At 36.1% G+C, this 26,289-nt stretch overlaps 1 protein-coding gene across 3 annotated transcripts in view; it reads left to right on the top strand.

Moving 5' to 3' along the window:
* MMS22L (MMS22 like, DNA repair protein) overlaps positions 1-26,289 on the top strand; it is a 165,026-nt gene that overhangs the window by 23,142 nt on the left and 115,595 nt on the right. For 2 of the 3 annotated variants that reach the window (XM_072642885.1, XM_072642886.1), the window contains 6 exons: positions 5,811-5,898; positions 5,992-6,169; positions 9,043-9,136; positions 15,203-15,333; positions 17,481-17,594; positions 22,369-22,545. In XM_072642885.1, the coding sequence (XP_072498986.1) occupies positions 5,811-5,898; positions 5,992-6,169; positions 9,043-9,136; positions 15,203-15,333; positions 17,481-17,594; positions 22,369-22,545 (782 nt within the window). The remainder of the gene's footprint in view (positions 1-5,810; positions 5,899-5,991; positions 6,170-9,042; positions 9,137-15,202; positions 15,334-17,480; positions 17,595-22,368; positions 22,546-26,289) is intronic. The other variant, XM_072642887.1, reaches the window with a different exon arrangement.

Here is a 26,289-nt window from a genome sequence, read left to right as displayed (position 1 = left end):
GAAAGCAGTATCCTCTCCAGTCCTGTAATGTATCCTTCATTTTCTGTATTTTCTTTTATCCTTTTGCTAAGCAGCTCTGTTTCAACTCTTACCTCTTTGTATGAGTGACTTTCACTTGAGATATCCTGATTCCAGATACACTGAGTTTCCCCTTCACCTCACCTTGCCAAGAGCTTTTTCCTTTGAATATCTGAGATTATGGTCTGTTTCTTAGTTGCTTCAGTGACCCATAGAAAGTTAACTGGAAGGAAACTGGTTGTCTCAGAAGGAATTATTGAAAGATACTCTGTTTCCTCCATGTGTACCTATTATAAGTACCTATTATACTCTGGAGCAATTTGTTGTAGCAGATAGCTAGCTTCAGACTCATTAAGACCTGGGTAATTGTCCTATCTCTGACATATTCCAAATGTGTGACCCTAGGTAAATCACTTAAACTCTCATTGACCTCAGTAACTCTGTGAGACTGAGAAGCAGAATAAATGCAGTGCTTCATTGGTGGAGAGTTTTTTCCCTGGGTGCTCCTTATACCAATGAAATCAAAGGTCCTGACCACCTCTCCACCCCTCCAAAAAAGATTATACTTGACTTTGCAGGATGAGTTATCCTTATAATTAATCCATTTTCCTTTTCTTTTCATCATATATTTTAACCTTTCATTTCTTGTTGATGAGTGAACTTTGATGATTTAGATTGACATTTTTTTGGTATGTCACCTTTGTCTTCCTGGCTATAGGACTGGAAGTCAAAGCACCTTGATTAATAGCCAAGCCCTGCCCCTTGCAAACTGTGAAACCCTTAGCAAACAATTTAATCTCCATAGGCCTCAGTTTCCTCATATGTAACATAAAGGATTTATCCTAAAGGTCCTGTAATAAGGCTCTAATTCTATGATCATGATTTTCTCCCCTTTGGTATACCTTGGACCTTCTATAGAGACCTCGTATATTCTTCCAGTTTTGCTGCCTTGGTAGTTCTAAAGTTTCTTGTTGCATCTCTGCATTTTTTAATTATATCTGATCATTTTTTTGCATGATATCCCAGGTTTCATTAAACATTTTCCACCTTTTGTCCTAAAATATTGATTTTCTTTTTGAGTTTAGCATTGTGTCTTTTTATGAGGCTTTTCCATCACTTTGGATTTTCTGTTCTTTTTCCATTGTTCTTCCTGGGTTTTATAGTGTAATTATTGCAGTACTTCATTCTTCTCCTGAATATTTTTTCCTCTTAATTTTTTACTCCTTAGTATTTGTTCACTGTATTTAGAAAATTTGTTCATTGCATTTAAAAAATTTATCACTCATTTCTCTGTTCTCTGCTGGCTTTCTGTAGGGTTTTCTTGCGAGAATGTCTTGCCTTTCCCCTTTTTTTCCCTTGTGGTTTTTCTTTTAATTCATTTGATTTATTTCTTGCTGTTTTGTGAAGATAAAGGTTTAGAGTTAGGGTTAGGGTTAGAATCGGAGACTTGATAGAATCAGAGAACATTTAGGGTTAGGGTTAGGGTTAGGGTTAGGGTTTTAGATCTGACCACTCAGAGGTTTTGTTGGAAATCTTTTGTGGATAATAACACTGAAGGAACTACGGCTGAGTCTTGATGAGTAGGAATAATGAATCCTCTGAAGTGGGGAATTATTTGAATTTCTCTCTGCCTATTTCCATTGGACTGGAACTAGTTGCCATAATTTACATAATCATGACTTCAAAAAGTGCGAATTAAAGTACGTGTGACTACTTGTTACTGCTTCAGGGAATTCATTATTCGAGCTTATCCAAAACTAGCTGAACTTCCCAGGGTTATTGTGAGGGTCAAGTGAGGTAATATACATGAAGCACTTGGAGCATTATGTGTCAGCGATCATCATGTGTTAGACAGTTTTAATACAAGGTGTGAAGTGTGACTGGAGCAAATAGAGATTCAGACAATGTTTCAGTAGCATTGGAGGAGATGCAAAGCACTTCAAACTTTGACCAGGAATGGGGTGGGAGGGGCCATTGGAAACTGTAGAAGAAATGCCACTGAATCTATCCTTGAAGGAAAAAAAGATTTCAACAAGTAAAGATAAGAAAGTCTTGTTTCTAGGCAGAGTTGACAGATGGGAAATACCAGGATAACTTCAGAGAATGAACTGTAGACCAGTTTACATGGAGTGGGGCCACTCCAATGAATAGTGTCAAAGTTTTTCTTAAGAGGTACTTACAGCTTGCTCAAACACTTGGAGAAATTCTCAGTTGGTATCTTAGGGTTTTCTTATTACATTCGTACTTGCCTGTATAGTACAAAATGGGGTATTACATGAGGTAAGACTGGAAATATAGATTGAAACAGTATAAAGAAAGCTTTAAATGTCTGGTTGATAATTTTGAATTTTATCTTATAGGTAAGCCATTGAAATTGTCCAAGGAGAGGAAGGAAGTGATGGTCAAACTTGTGTCTCAGTGGAATTGTGTTTGATCTGAAGGGTGGAAGTGGGGATACTAGTGGGGCAGAAATTATACTAATCCAAGTGAGAGGTGATAAGAGGTTGAACTAAAATCGTATTAGTATGAATGGACAAAAGGGGACAAATGTAAGAGGTAGTATAGAAATAGAATCGATAGGACTCGGGACCTAATTGCATGTAGGTCTGTGGGTGAGGGAGAGAAAAGGAGTCCCAAGATGACTCAATAAATTTATACCTAGTTAGGGACCTTGGAGGTAAGCAAGTCTAATCTTCTTATTTTATAGATGAGGAAATAGGTACCGACAAGTTAAGTAACTTGCCTAAGGTCACATATGTTTTGAACCTCAGTGACTAGGAGAAGGTAGTACCATACATGGAAATAAGAAAACTAGAGTGAAGGATAAGTTTATGGGGAAAATAAGTTATTTTGCTTTACCTAAAATTCAAGGAAAAGTATTTTATAATTGACTACCTTGACTATTAGTGAACCTCATTATGGCTATCTGAGTTTTGAATAGGCCTATATCCTTATATTTCTTGCCATGATGTATTAGCTCCCAACAAATTAAATTGCTTAAATTCAAGCAATTGTCTAAATTGAGTCATTGGAATAAAATTACTTAGTGACTGCTACCAAATACAACAATTATTGTTTAGTATAGATAATGCTAAATTGTTTCTGACATTATTAATGAGTATCTTCAGGTACATCTTAATGCTGCTCCTAGGTTTAGATAAAATATCATCTTTATAGAAGAAGATGCTTGTCTTCCCATTTGCTCTCTCTGAAGGCTTAGCATCCTGTGCTAAGTTATTTAAGTTAAGAATGGAGTGGGAGGTCACAGTTCTGTTTTATAGTTTTTAGAATGAGAATTTCACCTGTCAGTGCATTCTCTGATTCTGGCAAGAGTGTTATAAAGCAGGCTTTGAAAGAGTATTAATAGCCTAGGATCTAGATCAAGGTTTTCATTTTGGCTCATAGATGGTTCTTGTCTGTGGAATCAAAGGCTGACAAGAGATCAATCAGCACTGTTTATAAGTCTTATGTCTTAATGTAGTTTTGTTTATTTTGTGAAGTTAAACAATTATCACTGTTGTTGGGAGTGTGATGATTATACTCAAAAACCTGCTTATTTTATGTGAAATATGTTAGACTGAGAGACCAGTCCTTTTTTGTGTAGATAAGAGAACTTGTGTGAAGTTTTGAATGGGATATCTAGCAAATTGATTTGTCACTATGTTTAGAGAGTTGGAGTGTTTTCCATTGTTAAAACAGGGTAGATTATAGTTGGAGTCCATCCTAGTGGAACTTGTTGCTAGAAAGGGGGAGAGGGGTATGGAGGAGAAAAGGAATAACTATATGGTGTTTACTGTTTGCTGTGCTTCATGTTTACAGATCCTCATGGTTAAATGGAGATTGCTGAGGGACCAGGAAGGAAGGAAGGAAGGAAGGAATCTAGGCAGTAAACCTCAGTTAACTGGAAATTTATCTCCCATTGGAGAGGAGAAAGAGAGGGAGACGGACAGCTGAGTTACCCAACTAACTGAATCCCCATTCAGGCAGCTTGATGTACTCACAGGTTGTGTTTGTCCTTCCTTCTCGAAAAGGACCATGACATCACAGAAATGATGACATGACTTGTAGTTGACATTGATTTGAGTGAGGGAGGGCTGTGCAAGGTCACCAGCTTCACTTTCTCCTCCAGAGCCATCTGGATCCAGTGACCAGATATTCATCAGGATGACTGGAGATGACTCAGGATGCAATGGGAGCTCCTTGCTCTTTTAGGCCAAGGCCTTTTCAGGGACTCACTAAAGTGAGGTAATGCCCATTCAGGGAATAGGCCTTGCCTCTAAGAAATGAGTTAAGAGTTGACCCCTTTAATTAAAAACAAAACAAAAAAAATCAAGCTGGGAGGGGAAGGCCCTCAGGGTTGCTGTTCCTGAGAGAAACAGTTACCATTGTGATCTTCACCACGACTTTGATAGATAGGTGCTGTTATTATCTCCATTTTAAAGTTGAGAAAATGGAGGCAAACAGAGGCTAAATGACTTGCCCACAGTCACACAGCATGTGAGTGTGTCTGAGGCAGGGTTTGAACTCATTTCTTCCTGACTCTAGGCCCAACACTCTGTTTCAAGGAGTCAGGCAAGAATTGTTTCATTTTAATCTCTGTATCCCCAGTGCCTAATACAATATATGGTTTGTAGTCGGTGCATAACAAATACTGGTTGATTGATTGGAGTAGCCTTGGTAGACTAGGGCCAGTACATCGCAGGTTAGGTAATCTAACCTTTTAGAAGAACTGGATTGGGTTTTGGAGTGTGAGAGTGATCAAATCTCAAATTTCAGTTATTGACATCTTAAGTAACACTTTTTTTCAAGAGATCCTATTTTTTTTTTTTTTTTACCAGTCCAAGGGAAAGAATCATCCTGAACACAGCTACTTTTATAGGGAATAGGACTGACTCCTGGGTCTAGGTTGAATCTTAATCATTCCCATGACAAAAATCTGTTTCCCTATTCTACCTGAGAAAACCAAATTGGAACCCCTAGCCTGCTGATTTATGTGAAGTTGCCATTGGGCACTAGGGTCTTGCCCATTATAAGACTTATATGGGAAAGGCAGGGCTGAAACTCTTCTGAAGGAAGTAGCATTGTCCTGTTTCCATCATCCAGTTGTTTCAAAGAAAGATCACCTAATTAGATTCTGAGAGGGGAAATGCTACTGGTTCCTAAACTGTGTAGGTTTTCTATAATGCGGCTACTTTATTTAGTGGAATAATTATGATTTCAGTCAGTCAACAGACATTTATTAATTACTTAGCATGTTCCAGGTACTGTTCTAAATTTGGAAAACAACTAAAGACAAAACAAACAAACCCAGAACTTACCACCTAATGTAGGAGGTAACATGCAGATGACTAGGTACATGTAAGATGTATACAGAGTAGATGAAGGTAATCTAAAAGAAGAAAACATTAGCAGTTGTGGGGACTGGGACAGGCCTTCAGAAGAAGGTAGGATTTGAGCTGAGTCATGAAGGAGGCCAGGGAAATGGAGATGAGGAGACAGAGGATTACAGTCATGGGGGACAGTTAATACATGGTGTTTGAGGAACTTAAGGTAGGCCAGCGTCACTTGATTGCAAAATAAGTGTAATAAAGTAAGTTGTCAGAAGACAACATAGGAATGACCAAGTTGTGAGAAATGTTAAATGCCAGGACTATGTTGATCCTAAACTTGAGTTCACAGTGTATATGTTAGAGGGGTCTGGGGAGTGGAGGGGAGAGGTGGAGAAGTGGAAGAGATACCATCACAGCTGTTCTTTAGAATTTTGAATTTAATAATGTCTACTTTATTTACAGGCCAGGCATCGGCTTTACACTCTGAAGCAAACAATATCAGGCATCAGTGTGTTATGTTTCTTCATTATGTGAAAGTTTTCATCTTTAGGTAGGATGTCAGATTCATTTTTAAAAAATTTTGTAGCCAAACATGCATGTGTGATTGATGTGTGGTGAATAATAGTATCTTATGGGTTTACAGATACCTGAGAATAAATGAGATGCACAATGATGTTCCAGTTCACCCATATGAGGCTTTGGAGGCCCAGCTTCCCTCAGTATTAGTTGAAGAACTTCATGGATTGATCTTATACACTGGCCGTTTGACTGACCACCCTAGTGTTATCCCAGGAGCATTTGTAGTACAAAACCAAATAAAGGTTTGCCTTGTTTTGTTCATTGTTAAAATATAGTTTTCACAGAAATTTTTAAAAAAATGAATTTTACAAAATAATTATAGCAATATTGTAAGGTCACTCTTCCTGCATGGAAGAACATTAAGAGAAACAATCATTGAAATCACCATGCTTTTTTTGTGTATCTGCAGATAACAGTGGAAGCTGAGCAGAAAGTCAACAGAAACAAAATAAATTAAAAATACACACACACACACACACACACACACACACACACACACGTTTTTTTAAAGCTTCTATTGTCTTTTTTTTTAGGGAGTTTAGATAAAGGCCAGGAGAGCCCAAGGACCTTTCTCATCTTACTGTGGAAAGGTTTATAGACTTCATTAGCAGAAAGAGTATTTGCATACATACTATAGTCTCTCAGCTATGATTTTTGTGAACCCTTTCTAGAGTGATTGAGATTTTTTTTCTAGTGTGCTTTTAATCACTGTCTTCATTCCTATTGAGGATAGAAATAATACTTTTATGTTGTATTATTTTTGTTTTTTGTTATTAAATGATAGTATCATACTACTCTCCATGAGCTTGAATCTTTGGTATGCAAACCAGAATTTACACAAATGATGGATTTGAAATAATGCTTTTCTTGAATTTGTCTAGGAAGTAGGCACTACTATAAAATGTTAGCACTGTTAGAATTTTTTTTACTGCTTCTAAAACCTTTAAGAAAATTAAAATAAAATTCAGTTAAATCCTTAGATGTTAGCTTAATTCTAGAGATCTTATGGTCTGATCATTTACCTGCCTTCATGTAGGTAAGGTATGTCTAATAGCATTCAAAGTAATTTCATAAGGAAGTAAAATTCCATAAATGGAATGCACATCTGTTTTGCCTGTCATTTTGCAAGATAGAAAGAAAAGTAAGATTGACACTTGTTCTCATGGAGCTTATAATCTAGTAGTTGTGATAAGATATGGATATAAGTAAGAGTGACATAAATTTAACTATTAAGTACCTAAGAAGAGTATTAAGGACCAAAGAGGGAGAGATTACTTCCAATTTGGGGGTCTCTATCTTTCCTGCCCTTGTCTCTTCCTCTCTTTTTTTTTTCTTCCTTCCCTCTCCCATCCCTGCCTAATTCCCATAGAATACATTGAACTTGTCTTTTTTCCCTACATATGAACTTACATCATTAAAAAAAATCCCAAGAGAATATGTAATTTAAATTAGCAATAGAAAAAAATGGAAATAAGCATAAAGTCATGCAAATGATCATGAAGTAAGTGAGGCAATCTGTTCCTGATCCTTCTGGAATGGAATAGTATTGTACTTGTGATTGCATTGGTATTGGGAGCTCCTCAGGAGGAAACCTCCATCACCATCAATACAGACCAATACCTCTGCAACTTAGCACCTACGTCCGGGCAAGCTTTAGGCTTGAAGTTAGGACAACTTGAGTTCAATCTGACCTCAGATACTTAGTAGCTATGTGACTCTGGGTAAGTCACTTAACCTCTATTTGCCTTGGTTTCCTCAACTGTCAAATGGGGATTTTGCACTTTGTGGCATAAAATGCCCTTCCCTCACAAGGTTGTTGTGAGGACCAGTTGAGTTGATTGTAAAACACTTAATACAGTGCCTGGGACCTAGCAGGTGCTTAATAATGACTTATTTCCTTCCTTCTTAAATAGTTGTCCTGAGTACTAAGAGTTTAAGTGATTAGCTCAGGGTTATACATCCCCTGGATGGGACTTGAACCCAGATCTTCCTCACTTTGAGACTACTCTCTTTCCACTGTGCCACATGAACTCTTGATTGTGTGATGTGGGCAAATTTAATCTAGTTTGACTTGAAAGTCAACAGAATAAAGCTCCCCATCACCCACAGACCTTTCCTGTTTTTTTCCTATTGGAACACTCCCATCACAGAAATTGATCTGTATATTTTCTGCATTTCAATATACATATATACATATATGTGTGTGTATATATATATATATATATATATATATATATATATATATATATATACATATAATATCTCCAATGCTCAGCAGTGTCAGTCACATATTGGTGTTTGATAAAAGCTTGTTGAGTTGAATTGAATTTGAAAAAAAGACTAATATGAGAAAAGATAAATTTTTTTAAAGAGCAGAATGCCAATACTCAAGACATGGCCTCACCACTTAAAGAACAAAGAACATTGTTTAAAGAAAAAAAAAGCCAAACATCCATAATATGCCTTTTGGGGGCATGATCACGTAGTCATATGAACCAGCAAAGGTGCCAGTATTGTCAGTTAGATTTTTTTTTTTAAATAATGCATTGGGTAATGTAACTATTTTTATTGTGGTGTTAACATCCCAAGTGTATATTTTGAATTTCACACTAATGAAAAATCCTGACAAGATGAGGATATCTTAATATCAAATTAATGCTTTCCTCATAAAAATAATGGCTCATAGAAGTGTTTAAAATCATAAAATGACACTTCAGAAACCTGATAACAATTTACTTTCTTACTTCACTTAGAAAAGTTCTAAAATAAGAACAATGAAAACTAATGTGATTTTCTGAAGTGTTCACTGATTTGCACCTTGAATGAAACCAGAAGGTTGGAAATGACTTTAAGTAAACTTGTCAATTCTCATTCAATGCTTTTAGTTAGGTCTACTTTAAACCAATCTACCGAGGTGAGAATATATCCTCACTTCAAACCTTTGCATAACAGCTCTAGTGATAAATGAAACAAAAGGTTTGTCTGTGTTTCAGAATTGTAGTCAGTTAATTGGTCTTCACCCATGTGCGCAAGAAAAAATATGGTTACTTTCTGTATAACACCTATGAAAGTATTGGAAGGTCTCAATCATAGTTGATAATTCTGTCTTTCACAGCTCTTTCCACCATCATGGCATCTAATACATCTTCGTTTAGATATCCATTGGCTAGTGCTGGAAATTCTTCACATTCTAGGTGAAAAAGCATCAAGTAAGTCCAAGGATTGCCAGTGTGTGTCTTGCCCTTTCCAGTAATTTCTTTTTATTCTTTCTTCTGCTTACTTTGCTGAATTATGTACCTTTGGTGAAGATTGTTTTTGGTTCTTTGTAAGGGAAAACTAGAAATTCCAACCAATATCATATTAGCATTAAATTAATATTTAATAATATTTAGTGTCTTCTTAATTCTACTGATTATTATAGTACCTCAAAAATACTTTCTTTTCTTGTTGTGGGTGATCATACTGACAGATTAAAATGGTTCTAGGACTTCTTTGATTTGGTGCTTAAGTTGCTCTGCCTGAAAAAGTCATTATCCTACTGCCAGTCTAGCCTTAATTAAATTGGTTCTTGGCTGATGGATGTGGAGCCCACTGCTTCTAGGCCTGTCCTCAGAGGGAGCTTCCTTGCTTCAGGAAAGGACCTGCCAAAGCTGAACCCAACTCGCATAGCCTTCAAGAACCAAGTAGACCTCCACACTGCCATAAGGCATTGGACTAAGAATTTAAATGACAAATTACTGCAACACTTTGAAAAGGCATTTTTTTCTGTTACCCTAGAAGTCAGCCCATTTTTTTTTCTTTGACATAAAATGTAGGTCTCCAAATAATTTCTTTTAACTAGAGTGGAATGGGCTGAATTTGAGAAGATGTGCATGTTTTGGTGACCCTTGCTGTCTTCTGACCTGTTTTGTCCTCACTGGGAACTTTACTATCTCTGCATTTCTTTATACTGATAGTTTATCCTCCCTGCTTTAGTCTCGTTTTTCTAGCTTAAAAGAGGCAGAATGTATAGTGGATAGAAATCTGGAACACCAACATTCACCTCCCTTTTGAGATGTTTAATAGTGCTGTGATCTTGGGCAAATCACTTTATCTCTATGAATCTTAGTTTCTTACCAGTGCCTCACTGAGTGTTATTGAGAACACTGAGATTAATTTTTGTTAAGTGCTTTGCAAACCTTAAAGCACTGTGTGAATGTTAAATATTATTGTCTGTTCTTATTGTTCAGTCATGGATGTGACCCTGAGGACCATAGTACACCAAGACACTTCTGTCCTCCACTACTTTCTGAAGTTTGTCCAAGCCCGTGTTCGTTGCTTTTATAACACTATCCATCTCATCCTCTGCTGTCACCTTCTCCTTTTGTCTGTAGTCTTTCCCATCATCTGGTTCTTTTCCCACTAAGTCCTATCTAATCATTATATGGCCAAAATATTTCTGCTTCAGTATTTGTGCTTTCAATGAGTAGTGTAAATTTAAGTATTAACTGATTTGATCTAGTTGCTTTCTAAAGGACTCTCAGAAGTCTTCCCTAGCACCACAATCAGAAAGGCATTGATTCTAAAGCATTCAGCTGTCCTTATAGTCCAGCTCTCACAACCATACATTCTACTAGAGAAACCATAGCTTTGATTACACATGTCCCTGCTTTTTTGTATGCTATCCAGATTTGCTATAGTTTCTCCTAGCAAGTATCTTTTAATTTCATGACTGCACTTGCCATCTGCAGTGATCTTTGAGCCCAAGAATATAAAATCTGAAACAGTTTCAATTTTTTCTCCCTTTATTTGCCAGGAAGTGACAGGACCAGTTGCTGTGATATTAGTTGTTGTTTTTTGGTGTTAAGCTTCAAAGCCAGCTTCTACACTCTCCTCTTTCCCCCTCATCAAGAAGCTTCTTAATTCTTCTTTACTTTCTGCCATCAGAGTGGTATTATCTACATATCTGAGTTTGTTAATATTTCTTGGCAACTTTAATTTTTGGCTTTTAATTTGCCCAGTCTGGCATTTTGCATGGCATACCCCATATAAATTACATGAATAAGGTGACAGTAGATAGTCTTTTTGTACTCCTTTCCCAATCTTAAATCAATCAGTTGTTACATGTTTGATTCAAACTGTTGCTTCTTAACCCTCATACAAGTTCCTCAGGAGACAAGTAAGATGATCTGGTGTCCCCATCTCTTTGAGGACTTGACACATTTTTGTTGTGATCCACACAAAGAATTTAGTATAGTCAGTAAAGCAGAAGTGGATTTTTTTTTTCTGAAATTCCCCTACTTTCTCCATAATCCAATGAAGGCTGGCAATTTGTTCTCTAATTCCTCTGCCTCTTTGAAAAGCAGCCTGCTTGGTGGAACCAAGATGATAGAGTAGAAGCAGAGACTTGCTAGAGCTTTCCCCCCAAGCCCAGCCAAATACCTGTAAAAAATTACTCTAAACAAATTCTGGAGCTGCAGAACCCACAGAATGACGGGGCGAAGCAAATATCCAGCCTAAGACAGCATGCACAGTCAGTGGGAAGTTTCTGTTGTGCAGTACTAGGAGCAGAGTGCATTCCAACTTGAGTCATGCTAGCACAGACAGGACCTGAGCAGGCCTTGGGGAGACTGAATCCCTGGCACATGTGGCGGTTTCCAGACTTCACAATTCCAAAATGCTGAGGACAAATTGGAAGGTCAATGGAAAACACCTGTGGGACCTGTGTGAGAGAGTAGAGTGGTCCAACCCCAGCCCCAGGGTAGCACAGGAAGTGGAGAAGATGGGGCAGAGGCAGCGACTGTTTCTAGAGCTCTAGGCTCACAAATTGTGAAAGGGTTGAGCAGTTCACATGCACCCCACTGGAAAGACAGAACATCTTGACAAAGAGCTCAGAAAGTCAAGTAAATGACTGGGGAAATGAGCAAAAACTGGAAAAAGAATCAGACTATAGAATCTTACTTTGGTGACAAAGAAGACCAAAATATAAAAACAGAAGAAGACAACACAGTCAAAGCTCCTACATCCAAAGCCTCCAAGAGAAAGATGAATTGATCTCAGGCCATGGAAGGGCTCAACAAGGATTTGGAAAAGCAAGCAATAGAAATAGAGGAAAAATTGGGAAGAGAAATGAGAGTGATGCAAGAAAATCATGAAAACTGAGTCAACTGCTTGCTAAAGGGGACCCAAAAAATGCTGCAGAAAATAACACCTTAAAAAATAGACTATCCCCAAATAGCAAAAAGAGATCCAAAAAACCAACAAGGAGAAGAATGCATTATAAAGCTGAATTGGCCAGATGGCAAAGGATGTCTAAAAGCTCACTAAATAAAATAATTCCTTAAAAATTAGAATGGAGCAGATGGAAGCTAATGACTTTATGAAAAATGAAGAAATTATAAAACCCAAGGAATGAAAAAATAGCACACAGTATGAAGTAACAGGTGACCTGAAAAATAGATTCAGGAGAGACAATTTAAAAATTATTGGACTACCTGAAAGTCATGATAAAAAAAAAAAAAAGAGCCCAGATGTCGTCTTTCAAATTATCAAGGAAAACTCCCCTGATATTCTAGAACCAGAGGGTAAAATAGGTGTGGAAAGAATCCACTGATCACCTTCTGAAAGAGATCCAAAAAAAATTTTTTTCTAGGAATATTGTAGCCAAATTCTAGAGCTCCCAGGTCAAGGAGAAAATATTGCAGGCAGCCAGAAAGAAACAATTCGAGTATTTTGTGGAAACACAATCAGGATAATACAAGATCGAGCAGCTTCTACATTAAGGGATTAGATGACTTGGAATATGATATTCCAGAGGTCAAAGGAACTAGAATTAAAACGCAAGAATCACCTACCCAGCAAAATTGAGTATAATACTTCAGGGGAAAAAATGGATATTCAGTGAAATAGAGGACTTTCAAGCATTCTTGATGAAAAGACCAGAGCTGAATAGAAAATTTGACTTTCCAACACAGGACTCAGGAGAAGCATGAAAAGGTAAATAGGAAAGAGAAATCAAGTCCTAAGAGACATGAAAGTTGAACTGTTTACATTCCTACATGGAAAGATGATATTTGTAACTCATGAAACTTTTCTCAGTATTATAGAGTATTTGGAAAAAATATATAGATAGGTGGATGGATGGATGGATAGATACATAGCACAGGGTGTATTGAATATGAAGGGATGATACCTAAAAAGTGAAATTAAGGAATGAGAGAAGAATATATTTGGAAGAGAAAGGGAGAGATAGAATGGGGTAAATTATTTCACACAAAAAGCAAGAAAAAGGAATCCTGCATTCAGTTGGGTAAATCTTTTCCTTTCTCATTTCTCCTTTACCTTTTACTTTCCTCCTTCCTTGGCTATTTATAAAGCCTCATAAACATCCATTTTGCTTGTCACTCTTCTTTTTTGGGGGGATAGATTTTGTTGCTGCCTCCTGTGCAATATTGTGAGCTTCTGTCCATAGTTTTTTAAGCGCTCTATCTTTTAGGTCTAATCTCTTAAATCTATTCATCACTTTTACTTCATATCCATAAGGGATGTTATTTAAGTCATACCAATAAATCTGATGGTTTCCCTTCATTTCTTCAATTTAAAAAACTCATGATGTGTCTGAGCCACAATCAACTCCAGGTCTTGTTTTAACTATTTAGAGCTTCTTCACCTTTGATTGCAAAATATATAATCAATCTAATTTAGATTGACCATCTAGTGATGTACCTGTGTAGAGTTGCCTTTTGGGTTGTTGACAAAGAGAGTTTCTTAAGACCAGTGAGTTATCTTGACAAAATTATTAATCTCTGCCCTGCTTCATTTTGTATTCCCAAACCAAACTTGCCAATTATTCCAATTATCTTTTGATTTCCTACTTTAGCATTCCAATGCCTGTGATGAATGTGACATCTTTTTTTTTTGGCGTTATTTCTATAATATATTGTAGTTTTTCATAGAACTGAACACCTTTAGCCTATTCAGCATCAGTGGTTGGAGTATTGACTTTTATCCCAGTGATGTTATTTGTGTCTACTTTTTTTCAATTTGCTTTTATTTCTGTGACTCAGCTTGTGGTCAGTGTGCATTTTTTAGAATGAATTATAATTTAAAGTGGATGAAATGTTCAAAGCTCTTCCTAATCTGGCCCCTTCTGCCTTTCCAGTCTTCTTACACCTTGGCTGCTTTGTTGTTGTCCTTCCTTCATTCTTGAAGAGGACCAAAATATCATCACTGTGCTAGAGTCAAGTTACATTCTGTTCCATTGTGAATGATCAGACCAGTACGGGCTTGGAGTATTCAGCCACAGGTCAGGCACGAATAGCCCCTGTGGTCGTTTTCTACACCTTTCTTCCTCTATGTACTCAGTGATCAAGTGAGATTGGCCTCCTTCCTGTTCCTCACATGAGACGTTCCACTTCCCAGGTTCAACATTTTCACTGACTGTCTTTCATGCCTGAAATGGTCTCCACGTTCCAGTTTCCCTACTTCCTTCAAGTCCCAGTTAAAATCCTATCTTAATATTGGCCTTCCCTTTGTTGATCACCATCAATCTTAAAAGAGAGGCAGCAGGATACACAGTGGGTAGGATGCTTGGATTTGGAGTCAGTAAGACTTGAGTTCGAATCCAGCCTCAAATACTTGCCAGCTTTGTTACTTTGGGCAAGTAAATACACTTTAAGTTTTTTCATCTGAAAAATGGGAATAATCATGTACCTACTTCCCAATGTGGTTGTGAAGATAAAAATGAGATAATATTTATAAAGTACTTTGTAATCTTTAAAGCTTATTTAAATGCTGGCTATGATGATTATTGTTACTAATTATTATTATTAATCATGTCTATATCTTGTTTGTATATCTCTCTTGACACGTTATCTTTCCCATCAGTCTGAGTTCCTTGAGAATAGGGACTGTCTTTTGCCTTTCCTTGTCTCCCTAAAGCTTAACACAGTATCCAAACTACATTAGGCACTTAATAAATGTTTGCTGACTGATGGACTGGTTAAAGCCCTTTTAGTTATTACCAAATATTTTATATAAATGTGTTAAAGATATATGAATTTGTTAGTTTGCAAACAGAACATGAAAGAACTTTTGGTAATGCTTATCAGTGATACTGGCAAGGAATATATCCTTAAACTGTATGTTTCTTTATAAACCAAAATTATATCTAGTATAATATTTGTAAGGAGCAGCTAATGGGAGTGAATATTGCCTCTCTTTTTTGTTCATGAAATTTTATAGGACCAAGATATAGTATACATTTTGAAAAAATTTTCATTTTTTTGGTTTTCTAGAACAAGTTGTGTATAGTCATCAGTTAATGAATATGGTTGGTGAGAATTTGACCAGTGTCAGCCTATTTAAAGAGCATTGTGAAAATCTGCTTTGTGACCTGATATGTTTATCAGTTGGCAGGTATGCCAAGGTAATGGTATATGACTTTCTTTCATACTTTTGACTGTCCAGGATTATTTTTTGATTTAGTATGTATGTATTGCTTCCATTTACAGGGAGGAACTTGGTGCAAAATATTTAATTTGTCAGTATTGCAGGTCCCATGATGTTTATTTAAGTACCTCCTGAAAGCTGAACGGGGAAAAAATATGTATATTAAAAGACCAAGTGTCCTAGACTCAGAATGAAGCTTAATGCTATTAATTAAAACAAAAAGATCTTCTTCCAGTTCCCCAAAGGCAAAACAGAATGCCTGTGGTCTTGTTAGGAAATTAACTGGACAGTTTTATGAAAAGTTAAAAGGTAATTTTCCATTTAGTACTTTAGAACAGTCCTTCATCAAGACAACTCTTTTCATAAATGTTAAATGTTTTTCTCTTGACATGTGGTAAGAATAGTAGATTGAAAAAAAAATCTCCCCTCCCCTTCTCTTCTCTTTTTTTTCTCTCTTCCTCCTTAACAGCCTTTCCCTTAACTACTTCTCACTCAGCTTTCTAGATCTCTGAAGTCTATAAACTGCTGACCAGTAATGACCCTGAACAACAATAAAACCAACATGTTATTTAATGGAAAACCTTAAAGTATCGAAACATCTAGGGTTTTGTGATTGTCACTAATGTTGAAATAAGTGAGTGTAGCCCTGTAATGATGTGTTCCTACACTGCTATCTAGTGATGAGATAAGTGAGAAGCAGTTGAACAAAGATAGCTGACTGGCTTTGAGAGCTTTGGTTTGACTTATAAAAAGACTGGGGTCACAAGAGAGATCGTACATTTTATAGTATTACAGAAATTTTTTTTTAAATTGAGCAGATCAGTAAAGTTTAATGGCCTTGATTGTTTTCATATTGCAGTCAGTGGTTAAAAAAGAACTATGCTCTATTGACTTAATTTCAGGAGATAGAAAGGTCTTGGGTCTCAGATTTATAGATTGCTATCACTTAATTTCAAAGAACACAGATGAGATCATCACAGACCCATTGAGGTATTGAAGGTTGCTTAATTTTAAAACTCAGACATACATTAAGATCTAAGCTTTGAACAGATCAGGAATTTATTGCCCTTTCTTAGTTTTTTTTTTTTTTATACTTAGGGTCTTTTATGTCTGTGGTTAAGCTTTTACTCAAAGCCTGTAAGTATTACCCACGTGTGTTCTTTTAAGGGCAATCCACACAAATACAGTCATGCCTATAATTGAAATAATTCATGCTGTAATTAAATAGAGAACAGTAATGTAAACCACACAATTAAAAAACCTGCTATCCATCATGTTAAAAGAATGTCTGCCTCCTATTGATTTATAGAAATACAGATTTATGAAACATTGGAAGTTTAATTATTCTTCCTACAAAAATATATGTATTCATGCATACTTCTGTACCACTCACAGCCATTAGAGATATTTTTATATTGCAAAAATTTGGAAATCATTGTGTCTTTACAAACTGCATATATTTAATATAAAAAGTTTGTTCTTTACTATTAGATAACAAATTTGAATCCTTCTCATCTATCCCGTTCTTTTCATTAAAAGTCCTTTTTTGTTCTGATAGACTGAATAAATAATATTGAGGCAGATTTGATAAAAGTTTGACAGTAATGCACACTTGATCTTTTGGTTATATAATTATTTTTGCTGTGTATTGGAGATTTCTTTTTAGAAGTTATAAATGGTACATTTTGCTTAAGACTGTTGTATAATTGGGCACACATTTTAAAAGTTATCAAATGCAGCATGGTGTAGTCAGGAAGCTGGTCTTGGAGACAGAATTCCCTGAGTCCCTTTAGCACATACTAGGCACTTATTAAATGTTTGTTAAATTCAATTGAATTGATTCCAACTCCTGCCTCTTACATATAATGATTGTGATCCATACCAAGTCACTTAACCTCTCAATGCCTCAGGCAACTCAGTAAAACTGTAAGTGACTGAGAAGGTGTAGAATTGCATTGGTAGAAGTTTTCTTCTTCCCAGAGTTCTGTATACCCATAAAACCACTGTCCTCTTCCCATCCAAGCAAATTGTGGAGTGGAGAGAATATAATTTCTTTAAAAACAATAGGAGAAAATAAATCCTACTTCTGTGTTATTGATTGCTTTATTTCTATTTCCTTTTTAGGTTAGGCCCTCTGAAGCTTTAATAAGTCACCACTGTCCCTGCTTGTGCATCAAAGAATTATGGGTCCTGCTTATTCAACTTCTTGACCATAGAAGTAAAGGGTGTCACACAGAAGTAAGCTGTACTTCATTAAAAAAAAATTTATTTTGCATTTATTTATATGAAGACTTCAAAGGTGATATAACTTTTGTTACAACACCCTGTGAGAAAGGTAGTATGTTATTTATTAGCCCCATTTTATAAATGAGGAAATTGAGCTCACAGAAATTAAATGACTTCGTCAGGTTGTCAGAAGCAAGACTTTTAATCCAAGTTTCCTGACTGTAAGTCTAGTGTGGTTTTTTTACTACACTACACCATTATCTGCACCATTTTAACAAATGGCCTTAAGATTGACAACTCTTGATTATTCAGCATTTTGTTGAGCCAAATATTGTCTTTTAAATTATTCCCACAATTTATTTGAATGTGTGAGTTAGTCAAATATGTATGATGTTCTTAATACTGTAGAAATACAAGCAAGGTGCAGAGAACATGCATTTAAGTGCCTACTATGGGGCAGTAGAATGGAAGCTTCCTGAGAGAAGGAATTGCTTTTCTTCTCTTCCCTCATAGTCACAGTTCCCAACATAGTAAGCACTTAATATATGCTTGTCCGATTGAAATGGAATTGAATTTTCTTCATAGTGTGGATTTGTTATTTTGTTTGAAGTACTCTGAATTCTTAGAACAGTAGACACTCATATGCAAGTTTAAGCTTATAAAAACATTTAACATGATAAAAATGCTTTATGGTGGGTATTCAGGAAATTTTGTTTCACTGAATTTTGTTGTTGTTTTCATTTGTAGATGTCATTGCCTAAATCCATTAGTTTGCATAGTCAAAAGTCCCTTAAATGAATGTAGAGGGAAACCTTTTTTTATTTCAATTAAAAAAATTGACAACTTTATTTTGCAGATTTGCTAGCTTTCTTTTAAATTATGTGCAGTTATTATATATGCACAAAATTAATATATGTTTTAAGTATTTTACTTTAGATGTTAGCTTAATAAATATTAACCTCTGTAGTTCTTGTGTTGTTTGTAGGCTTTTCTTCTATGAAATGTAGCATGGCATATTGTATAGGGAATTGGTCTCAGAATTAGTAAGACCTGGATTCAAATCCTACCTCTGATATATATTGGCTGTGTGATCAAAGGCAAGTTATTTAACCTCTCAGTTTGCCAGACAACTCTCTAAGATTAGAACTTGCAGAGCTGGTGCCAGTCTCCATTGGCCCAGAGGAGTTCCCTTTATTAGTGAAATCACAAATCCAGTCCAATCTATTTTATATTAAAAATAATCTGAGTTATAATTTTAACAGCATGTTATGTGAATTATATTTAATGGCATATTTCCTTTTACTAAGCAACATTTTATAGGACATTTAGGTAGCTCTCCTTATACTACTTACTCATGGTGATCATAAGCAAGGGAAACTGAATGAAGATAGTTGCTGCTGATCAGCACTGCCCTTTTTTTTCAGAAGGAGAAGTAGAGATGTTTTACTAAGAATTACTAGGAATACATACTCTTCATTCAGCCATATACCTGGAAATACAGAGATTTCAGTGTGATGATGATGGAGGATGATAAAAAATTTAATGTAGACTGTGACTTGGGATGAAGAAACAAAAAAGGTCAAAAGTTTTTATATGACACCCAAATATCCTGCCATGAATACTTCTCAAAGGAAAACAATCAGAAGAAAAGCTGTACATGCTTTGAGCAGCATCACAAAAGAAAAAATTGATAGAACATGTTTAAGAGTCATTCCAGCATCAGCTGCCTAAGTACAGTCAGAACATCCCCTGATTAGAACTGAGGTTAAATTTAATAACAAATGAGAAAAAAGAATACATACAAGATGTTATTACATGCAATAACCTGTGCTTGCAATTATAACAGTTTAGTCATTTTTATTTCATAAAAAGCTTTTGGTTCCAAAAAATGGGAAGTGGATAAAAGCATACAAATTGACTCTGATTTTTGCTGTTTCTTAGTGAAACTTAAATATAAAAAATAATTCCATAAATAGGAATCTTAGAAACTGCCTGAGTTAATGAACACTTGATATGACAATGAGGGAATGGCACTCAAGATACTTGACCAAATATACACAAAAGAAACCTGTGCTAGAGGTAACAGAACTTTAAAGGTACTGAGGGATTCATTTTCATATTTTTAAGAATATGTAGTTCCTAAAGAATGGCAAACTTCCCCCAAAAACAAAACCAAAAAAAAAACCCTCTCATAAAGAATTTTAAAGAAAAGAAAAAAAGTCAGCAGAACTCACAATATATCAGCCCTCTCTAAGATGACATACAGTTGTCCACACCTGTGGTGTCACACCTCTACAGAGAACAGAGGCAGGTGCCCTGCCTCACCTCTTCATTGGGGCTAACTTTGTCCTTGTTATATCATGGCATTAAGTTGGAATTGTTGTTCTTCTCACTGATATTCCTGTCATTGTGATTTTTCTGATTCTGCTTACTTCTCTTTTCTCATCAGTTCTTGTAAGTCCCCTGATGCTTTCTATTTTTCATTTCCATCATCATCATACCTTGTAATACAATGAAATTCTATTATATTCATGTATCACAAAAAAAAGAATGGCATATATCTCAGAATGCATTATTACAAAAAAGAAGTTGACTAAGACTCACAGAATCTTAGCATCAGAAGAGACCTCAGAGGCTACCTAATCCATCAGTCACTACTAACCCATATGACTACTTCTCATCCCTATAAAATCTTTGTGACAATAGCCTATGAAAATATTTTGGGTCTCTGATGAAAATATGATAAGATAAACAGGCAGGCCCTTGTAGTTTTCTCTGTGAGAGTATCTCTATAATCTTGTAGTAGTCTGAGAGGTATAGAAATTATAAGATTTTGTTTTCATTTATTGTTTATTGATTATAAAAAAGCATTGGACCTGGTAGACAATAATGTAGCCTGTAAGAGTCTTCAACAAAGTTTTCTTCTCTGATTATGTTATAATCATATAAAAGTCCTTGATAGAGGCAACCACAGAGGTAAGTTTGTTTAGTTATCGTTTTATCAAGTGAAACATAAAACTGGAAGACTGTGTTGTCCACTTTTATGGAAGAGGTTCTACACAGAATCCAAAAAGAAGAGAAATTCCTTGTACATGGTGAGTCACTTCACATGTCCCTTTTGATTGTTTTGAGACCCAGAATGCTCTAGCATCTCCTTAGTAAAATCTATAGCTACACAAAAAGAGACTGGCACAGGAGAAAGCAAATGGATAAACAATGCATATGAATAAATGAAAGAAAAAGCATACCCTAAGCATCTATTACATGCTGCATACTGTGATATATCTGATTATTTACATGCAATTGGCTGAACAGCCTGCTGAATTAGTATATTATTACATTTACCTTAGAGAGACGCTGCAGATGAATGATGACCTGGGCTCAGAATTTAATAGGAGAAATATAATGGGCACCTTTAACGATCTCATTCATCCTCTTATTTTTCTGATGATGTTACATGCTTGTGAATCTTGGTATTTTGCGATCTCAGAAGACCCATCATTGTAGGTAACCCAAAGGACAGTAGAAAGAAACAAGACATTGGTATTCAGTGCTACAAAATACATTACCAAAGGATATATGACCAGAATAAGGAGGTGAGCTGATAACGTATTGAATACAAGGTATAACAAATGGGTAGGTAGCCAAAGGGTTGCATTTGGAATCAGTGAAATTTTAAAAGGCCCAGAGCAAGGCCTCAAGCATTTTTGGTAGATATCATATGAGAGATTTATGGGATCTGTACAAGAAGCCCACAAGGTAAGAAGGGACAGATGAGTTTCAGTCTACATCGGTGTAGTTTAGTACCCAAATCTATGAATTCCTGGGTCCTCTGAGGTATCGATGCCTGTTGATGTGAATGAATATTCTACTCTGTTGCAGCCTAAAAATAGGGAGTTTTTATTGGTAAATTTTAATTCTCTGTCATAATAATTCATGTTGATATTACAAAGTGTCACAAATAATCAGTGGTATATGATGAAAAAAGCACTGGTCTTTGGAATCAGAAGATCTGAATGCAAGTCCTGGCGTCAAGATTTACTAGGTATTTGACCCTGAGTAAATTTCCTGTATCTTCCTTTAAACTTCAGTTTCCTCACCTACAGAATGTGAATCACAGCATTTGTATTAACTGACATTGAGAATTGTCCTGAGAAAACCTCTACAGAAATGGGAAATAAATGAATGATGATAATGGTCATAATAATGACTATATAATAATCCTTTTTCTTTGTTCAGTGACCAGCATTCATTGAATTGTAGTTACAGTGTTCATGTATTTGCCATGTCTGTTTTTACAAAGTATTTGTGTTTTGAATATAGACTTTATTTAAGAATGTCATGTATATTTTCAATACATTTGGGTTCATTGAATCAATGGGCAAGTAGACTGTTATTTACAAATAAATTTCAACATTTGGATATCTTTAGATAATGATGCATACAGTGTCTTCTTGTCCATCTTTCAAGCTGCCATTGTAGTGTCTTGTTTGTTTTTAGATTTGATTTTAGTATTTGGTTTTTCATTCTGTATTTTAGATGTGAGCAAAATAAAGCATGTTAGCCTATGTAATTCCTGTGCTTGCAGCCTTTTCTTCTGTACAGGCTAGAATTTGCTTGCTTTTAAATAATGAAAACCTGTGATAATTTCAGGGCTTTTCAAAGCTACTGAATAATGAGTGGTTTGATTCATATTTTTATGACAATTTTATTATAAAACTCAAAATACATGATCCTAGAAGAATATTTTAATTTAATTGCATTTGAATCACTTCTGTTTCTATAGCCCTTTTGGAGATGGATGAATAAACTACTAAAGATTCTTTTTAAGAAGCCAAATGATACAGAACGGCCTTCTATTCCTGTTGTCCCCTCCAAGGATCCATTGGGCTTTAGTTGGTGGATTATTACTCACCTAGCATCATTTTACCAATTTGACCGTAAAGGAGGGCTAGATGAAAAGGTAACATCTTAATTCCTCTTGCTTTTATCTTGAAGTAGTGGGTTTTGGCTATAAAGTGGATGTTCTCCCTTTTCCCACCCCCTTTCGTTGTGATTGTGATTGAATGTTTTACTTGTTATTTTTTGTTCATTTATTGTAATCACATAGGTTATAGGCCTGTGTTCATTTGTGGTAATCGCATAGGGCTTAGACTTCTCAAGGGCAGGGATTAGTTCATTTTTTGTCTTTGCACATACAGTGCCTGACACGATGGACACTTAATAAGTGCTTACTGATTGATTCTAAAAGGCAAAGATATCCATAAGTTGGAGGATTCTTGCTTTAGATCATAAGAAGTGTTCTAATTATAAATGTAAATATCCCAGTAAGGAAAGGTTAATATTTATGAATACTCCTACTTAGTAAAATAATTAAAACCAAGGATATGGCCCAAGTGCTGTGAAGGCACTTTACCTAATATAAGACTGTAAAAAACCTTGGACTGGAAGTTAAATAATTTATTGGGGGCTTTTGTTCCAGGCTTGCCAACCCTCTTGTAGTGTGACTATAGGAAAATCAACCCATTTCTCTGGACTTTAGTCTTCTCATATGCAGAGTGAAGGAATTGGATGAGATAATCACTGAGGACTCTTCAGTTTTGAACATACTGTTGTAGTAGTGTCAGGACTGCTGACATAGCCGCTTAGTGCCCAGCACTTACACTGCCTTGAAGGCACTGGCTTTCTCTGGATCGCAGGAGGAAGGGATTGTTTTAAGAACAACTTTGAGCAAATAAGTCATTTTGACTATTATAAATACCCAGATTAACCACAGAGGACATATGAAGGAAGACACTATCTCCATCCAGAGAAAAAACTGATAAATAAAAGGATGTATATAATGAGTTTACACATATATACATACATGTATATGTATACACACACACATATATGTTTATATCTAATGGTAGCCATCTCTGGGGGGAAAAGGAAATTTACATGACAACTATTATATTTTTAAAAAAGAATAGCAAGTTGTATATAATGGATTTTAGTTTCATGTGCAGTTATCTTTTTTTTTAATATACTGTGTTATAGAAATGCTTGTTTTATTCTCTTTTTTATTAATTAAAAATAAATTTTAAATTTAGAATTATTTTTAAAAATCCCCTGGTCCTGCTAGCAGCCATTAGGGGGCCTCATCACAGCCTTGGTCAGCACTCATGACTAAAGGGGACAAGGAGTTCCCTATTGCTGAGGCATGAGGTTGAGACCTCCAGCCTTTGCTTCAATTCCTAAATCACAGTACCATGCTCATCAGGATATTGAGGTGGCTGCCATGGTCCTAGTCCCAGCCTTGGTCGACTATTTATGGATGTAGTGGGGAAGACCTTCCCATTGAACCTCAAGGTCACTCTGCAAAGCCCTTGCTTTTTTCCTGAATCATGGCTCATTGGGATCGCAATATAGCTACCTGGTTGATTATCCCCCCTTGTTGTGAGCACTGGTCCATGAGCCAAAAGAAGGGGTTACAGGGATCCCTACAACTGGAAAACGTAGTTCAGTGGCCTGACTCTTGCCCACTCCAGGATGGATGGAAGGTAGCAGTGAGACTGCTTGTCTTTCTCTGTCCATGGACATACAAGTGTCAGGCTACTTAGTCCCACCCCTTGATCAGTGGCTAACAGACTAAAGAAATGTACCTGTGACTATGATTTTGCCTGCTGCCCACCTAACTGGTCTCTTTGAATCCTGGCAGAAGGGATGACTTCTGGAGTGACTGCAGGAGATTTTCTTAGAGGTATATTGACACTTCACCACCACTGCCATTCAATGGGTAGGCAGCAGTGATTCTAGAGCTAGTCTGCATAGTAACAGGAAATAGTGAAAGAGTAGTGAAAGAAATAGTGAAACCTATTTGAGGATAAGGGAGAGGAAGAAGGGCAAACCCCAGTGGAAAACTTTATAAGGGTTTAAGTGATGCATAAGCAATGAGGGGGATCTCAGAGCATCAGCCAAGAGTGGGGGACAATCAGGCAGTCCAGGATTGTCAGTGATTGTTCCACTGGCTGTTGATTTCTTTGTGATTTTCATAGGGTTTTTATGGGCCCATAGACCTCAAAGTGAGGAGGGGACCTTTACCCCTGAGCATCTAAGCCTTCTCTTCAGATGCAGGGTGCTGACAGCCTGCACAGTACTAACACTGTGACCAGGATGGTAGCCTATTGGAGTACACTGTCAGGGGAAGCCTGAGCGTGGGAGTTTTATCAAAACAGCTAATATGTTTCCTTAGCAACTTAAACTGCATTACAAGCTGGAGTTATAAGTTAGTTCCCAAGTATTGAGATAAAGTTTAAGGAACCTTAGAAACTTACCCAGTTTAAGAATCAAAGGATCATACAAAGAAACATTTTCACTATATATATGTTACTTTTAAGATCCTCTGATTTGATAGTTTGTGTGTGTGTAGGTGTGTGTATGTGTGTTGGTCATTACAAGCATTCGTTAATAGTAAAACCATAAATACATTGTAAACTTGCAAATGTACTATTATCTTGAGATTCCCTTAAAAATAATAGGTAAAGAATTTTTAAACAATATTTTGACATCTATTATATTTAAAAGATCCAAAGAAAAGTGTTTAGTATGCTGACTAAACTTGAGAGAATTTATAGAACAATATGGACAAGAATCTCACAAAATGAGATGATCTGGACCATCGGCGTTCTACAGCTAAGTGGTACAGTGGGGAGAGCGCAGGATTGGGAGTGAAGATGATATGAATTCAAACCCATCCTTAGATACTTCCTAGACCTCTTAGAGCCTCAGTTTTCTCCTCTCTAAAATGGGGATCAATAATAGAACCTACCTCAAGGGGTTGCTGGGAGACTCAAATACATTAAAGAGCTTTCCTAAATCTTGAAGTTCCATATAAATGCATTTTTGTTATTATTATTGTTGTTGTTATTGCACCTACATCATTGAGATCACAGAATCTTTAAAGTAGGTCAGTGCCTAATATTTTAAATTGAATTGTTTTGTCATAAAATATATCTTAGTTTTAAAAGAGCTATGTATAGTTTTTTCAGCCAGCTGTGTACAAAGGTACATACAGTAAAATTCTTTATCCTTGCTCATCCTGCTTGTGCCTCCTCCACTTATTTAGCTGTCTATAAATTTTGTAATGAAAACTGTTATTTCCTATGCCTAACACCATAAAAGAGATAGATATCAGGAATCCTGAAGCCAGGTACTTTCTGATTTTCAAAACCAACTCTGACCCTTCCAGAACACTCCTTGAGAGCTTTGTTTAGTTTCATTAACAGACCTTTCTTCCTTGTGAGTAGGTGAGCCAGTGGTGACAGGGTTATCCTTTGACTGAGAGTCAGTTTATGATTTTTCATTTCCATGTTTTGGGGCTACATAAGCTAGCAATATCTTTAAGAGGCTATCTCGTTCTTCCTTTGTCACTAAATACTATTATTCTAACATTGATTCCTTTAAAATAAATAGCCATCCTGTTTTTCCTAAAGAACTCCTAGAAAGGACCTCTTACCTTTAATTCCTTTTAATTCAACAAACATTTATTGAGCATTTTTAACTCTCTTTAAGATATTGTCCAAGTATAATAAGGTCTGTTGTTTGGTGCCATCCTGTCAGAGTTAAAGGATACATTTTTTTCTTTTGGCTACCAATTAATAAGTTATTTTCTGGGGCTACACTGTAGGTAGTTTTTCTTGCGATTTGTAGCAACGTGTCCCTTGTG

This window comes from Notamacropus eugenii, chromosome 2 (assembly GCF_028372415.1).
Source record: "Notamacropus eugenii isolate mMacEug1 chromosome 2, mMacEug1.pri_v2, whole genome shotgun sequence".
NCBI lineage: Eukaryota > Metazoa > Chordata > Mammalia > Diprotodontia > Macropodidae > Notamacropus > Notamacropus eugenii.
The sequence above is the reverse complement of the archived record's forward strand: the minus strand, read 5'-3'. Positions and strand labels throughout refer to the sequence as shown.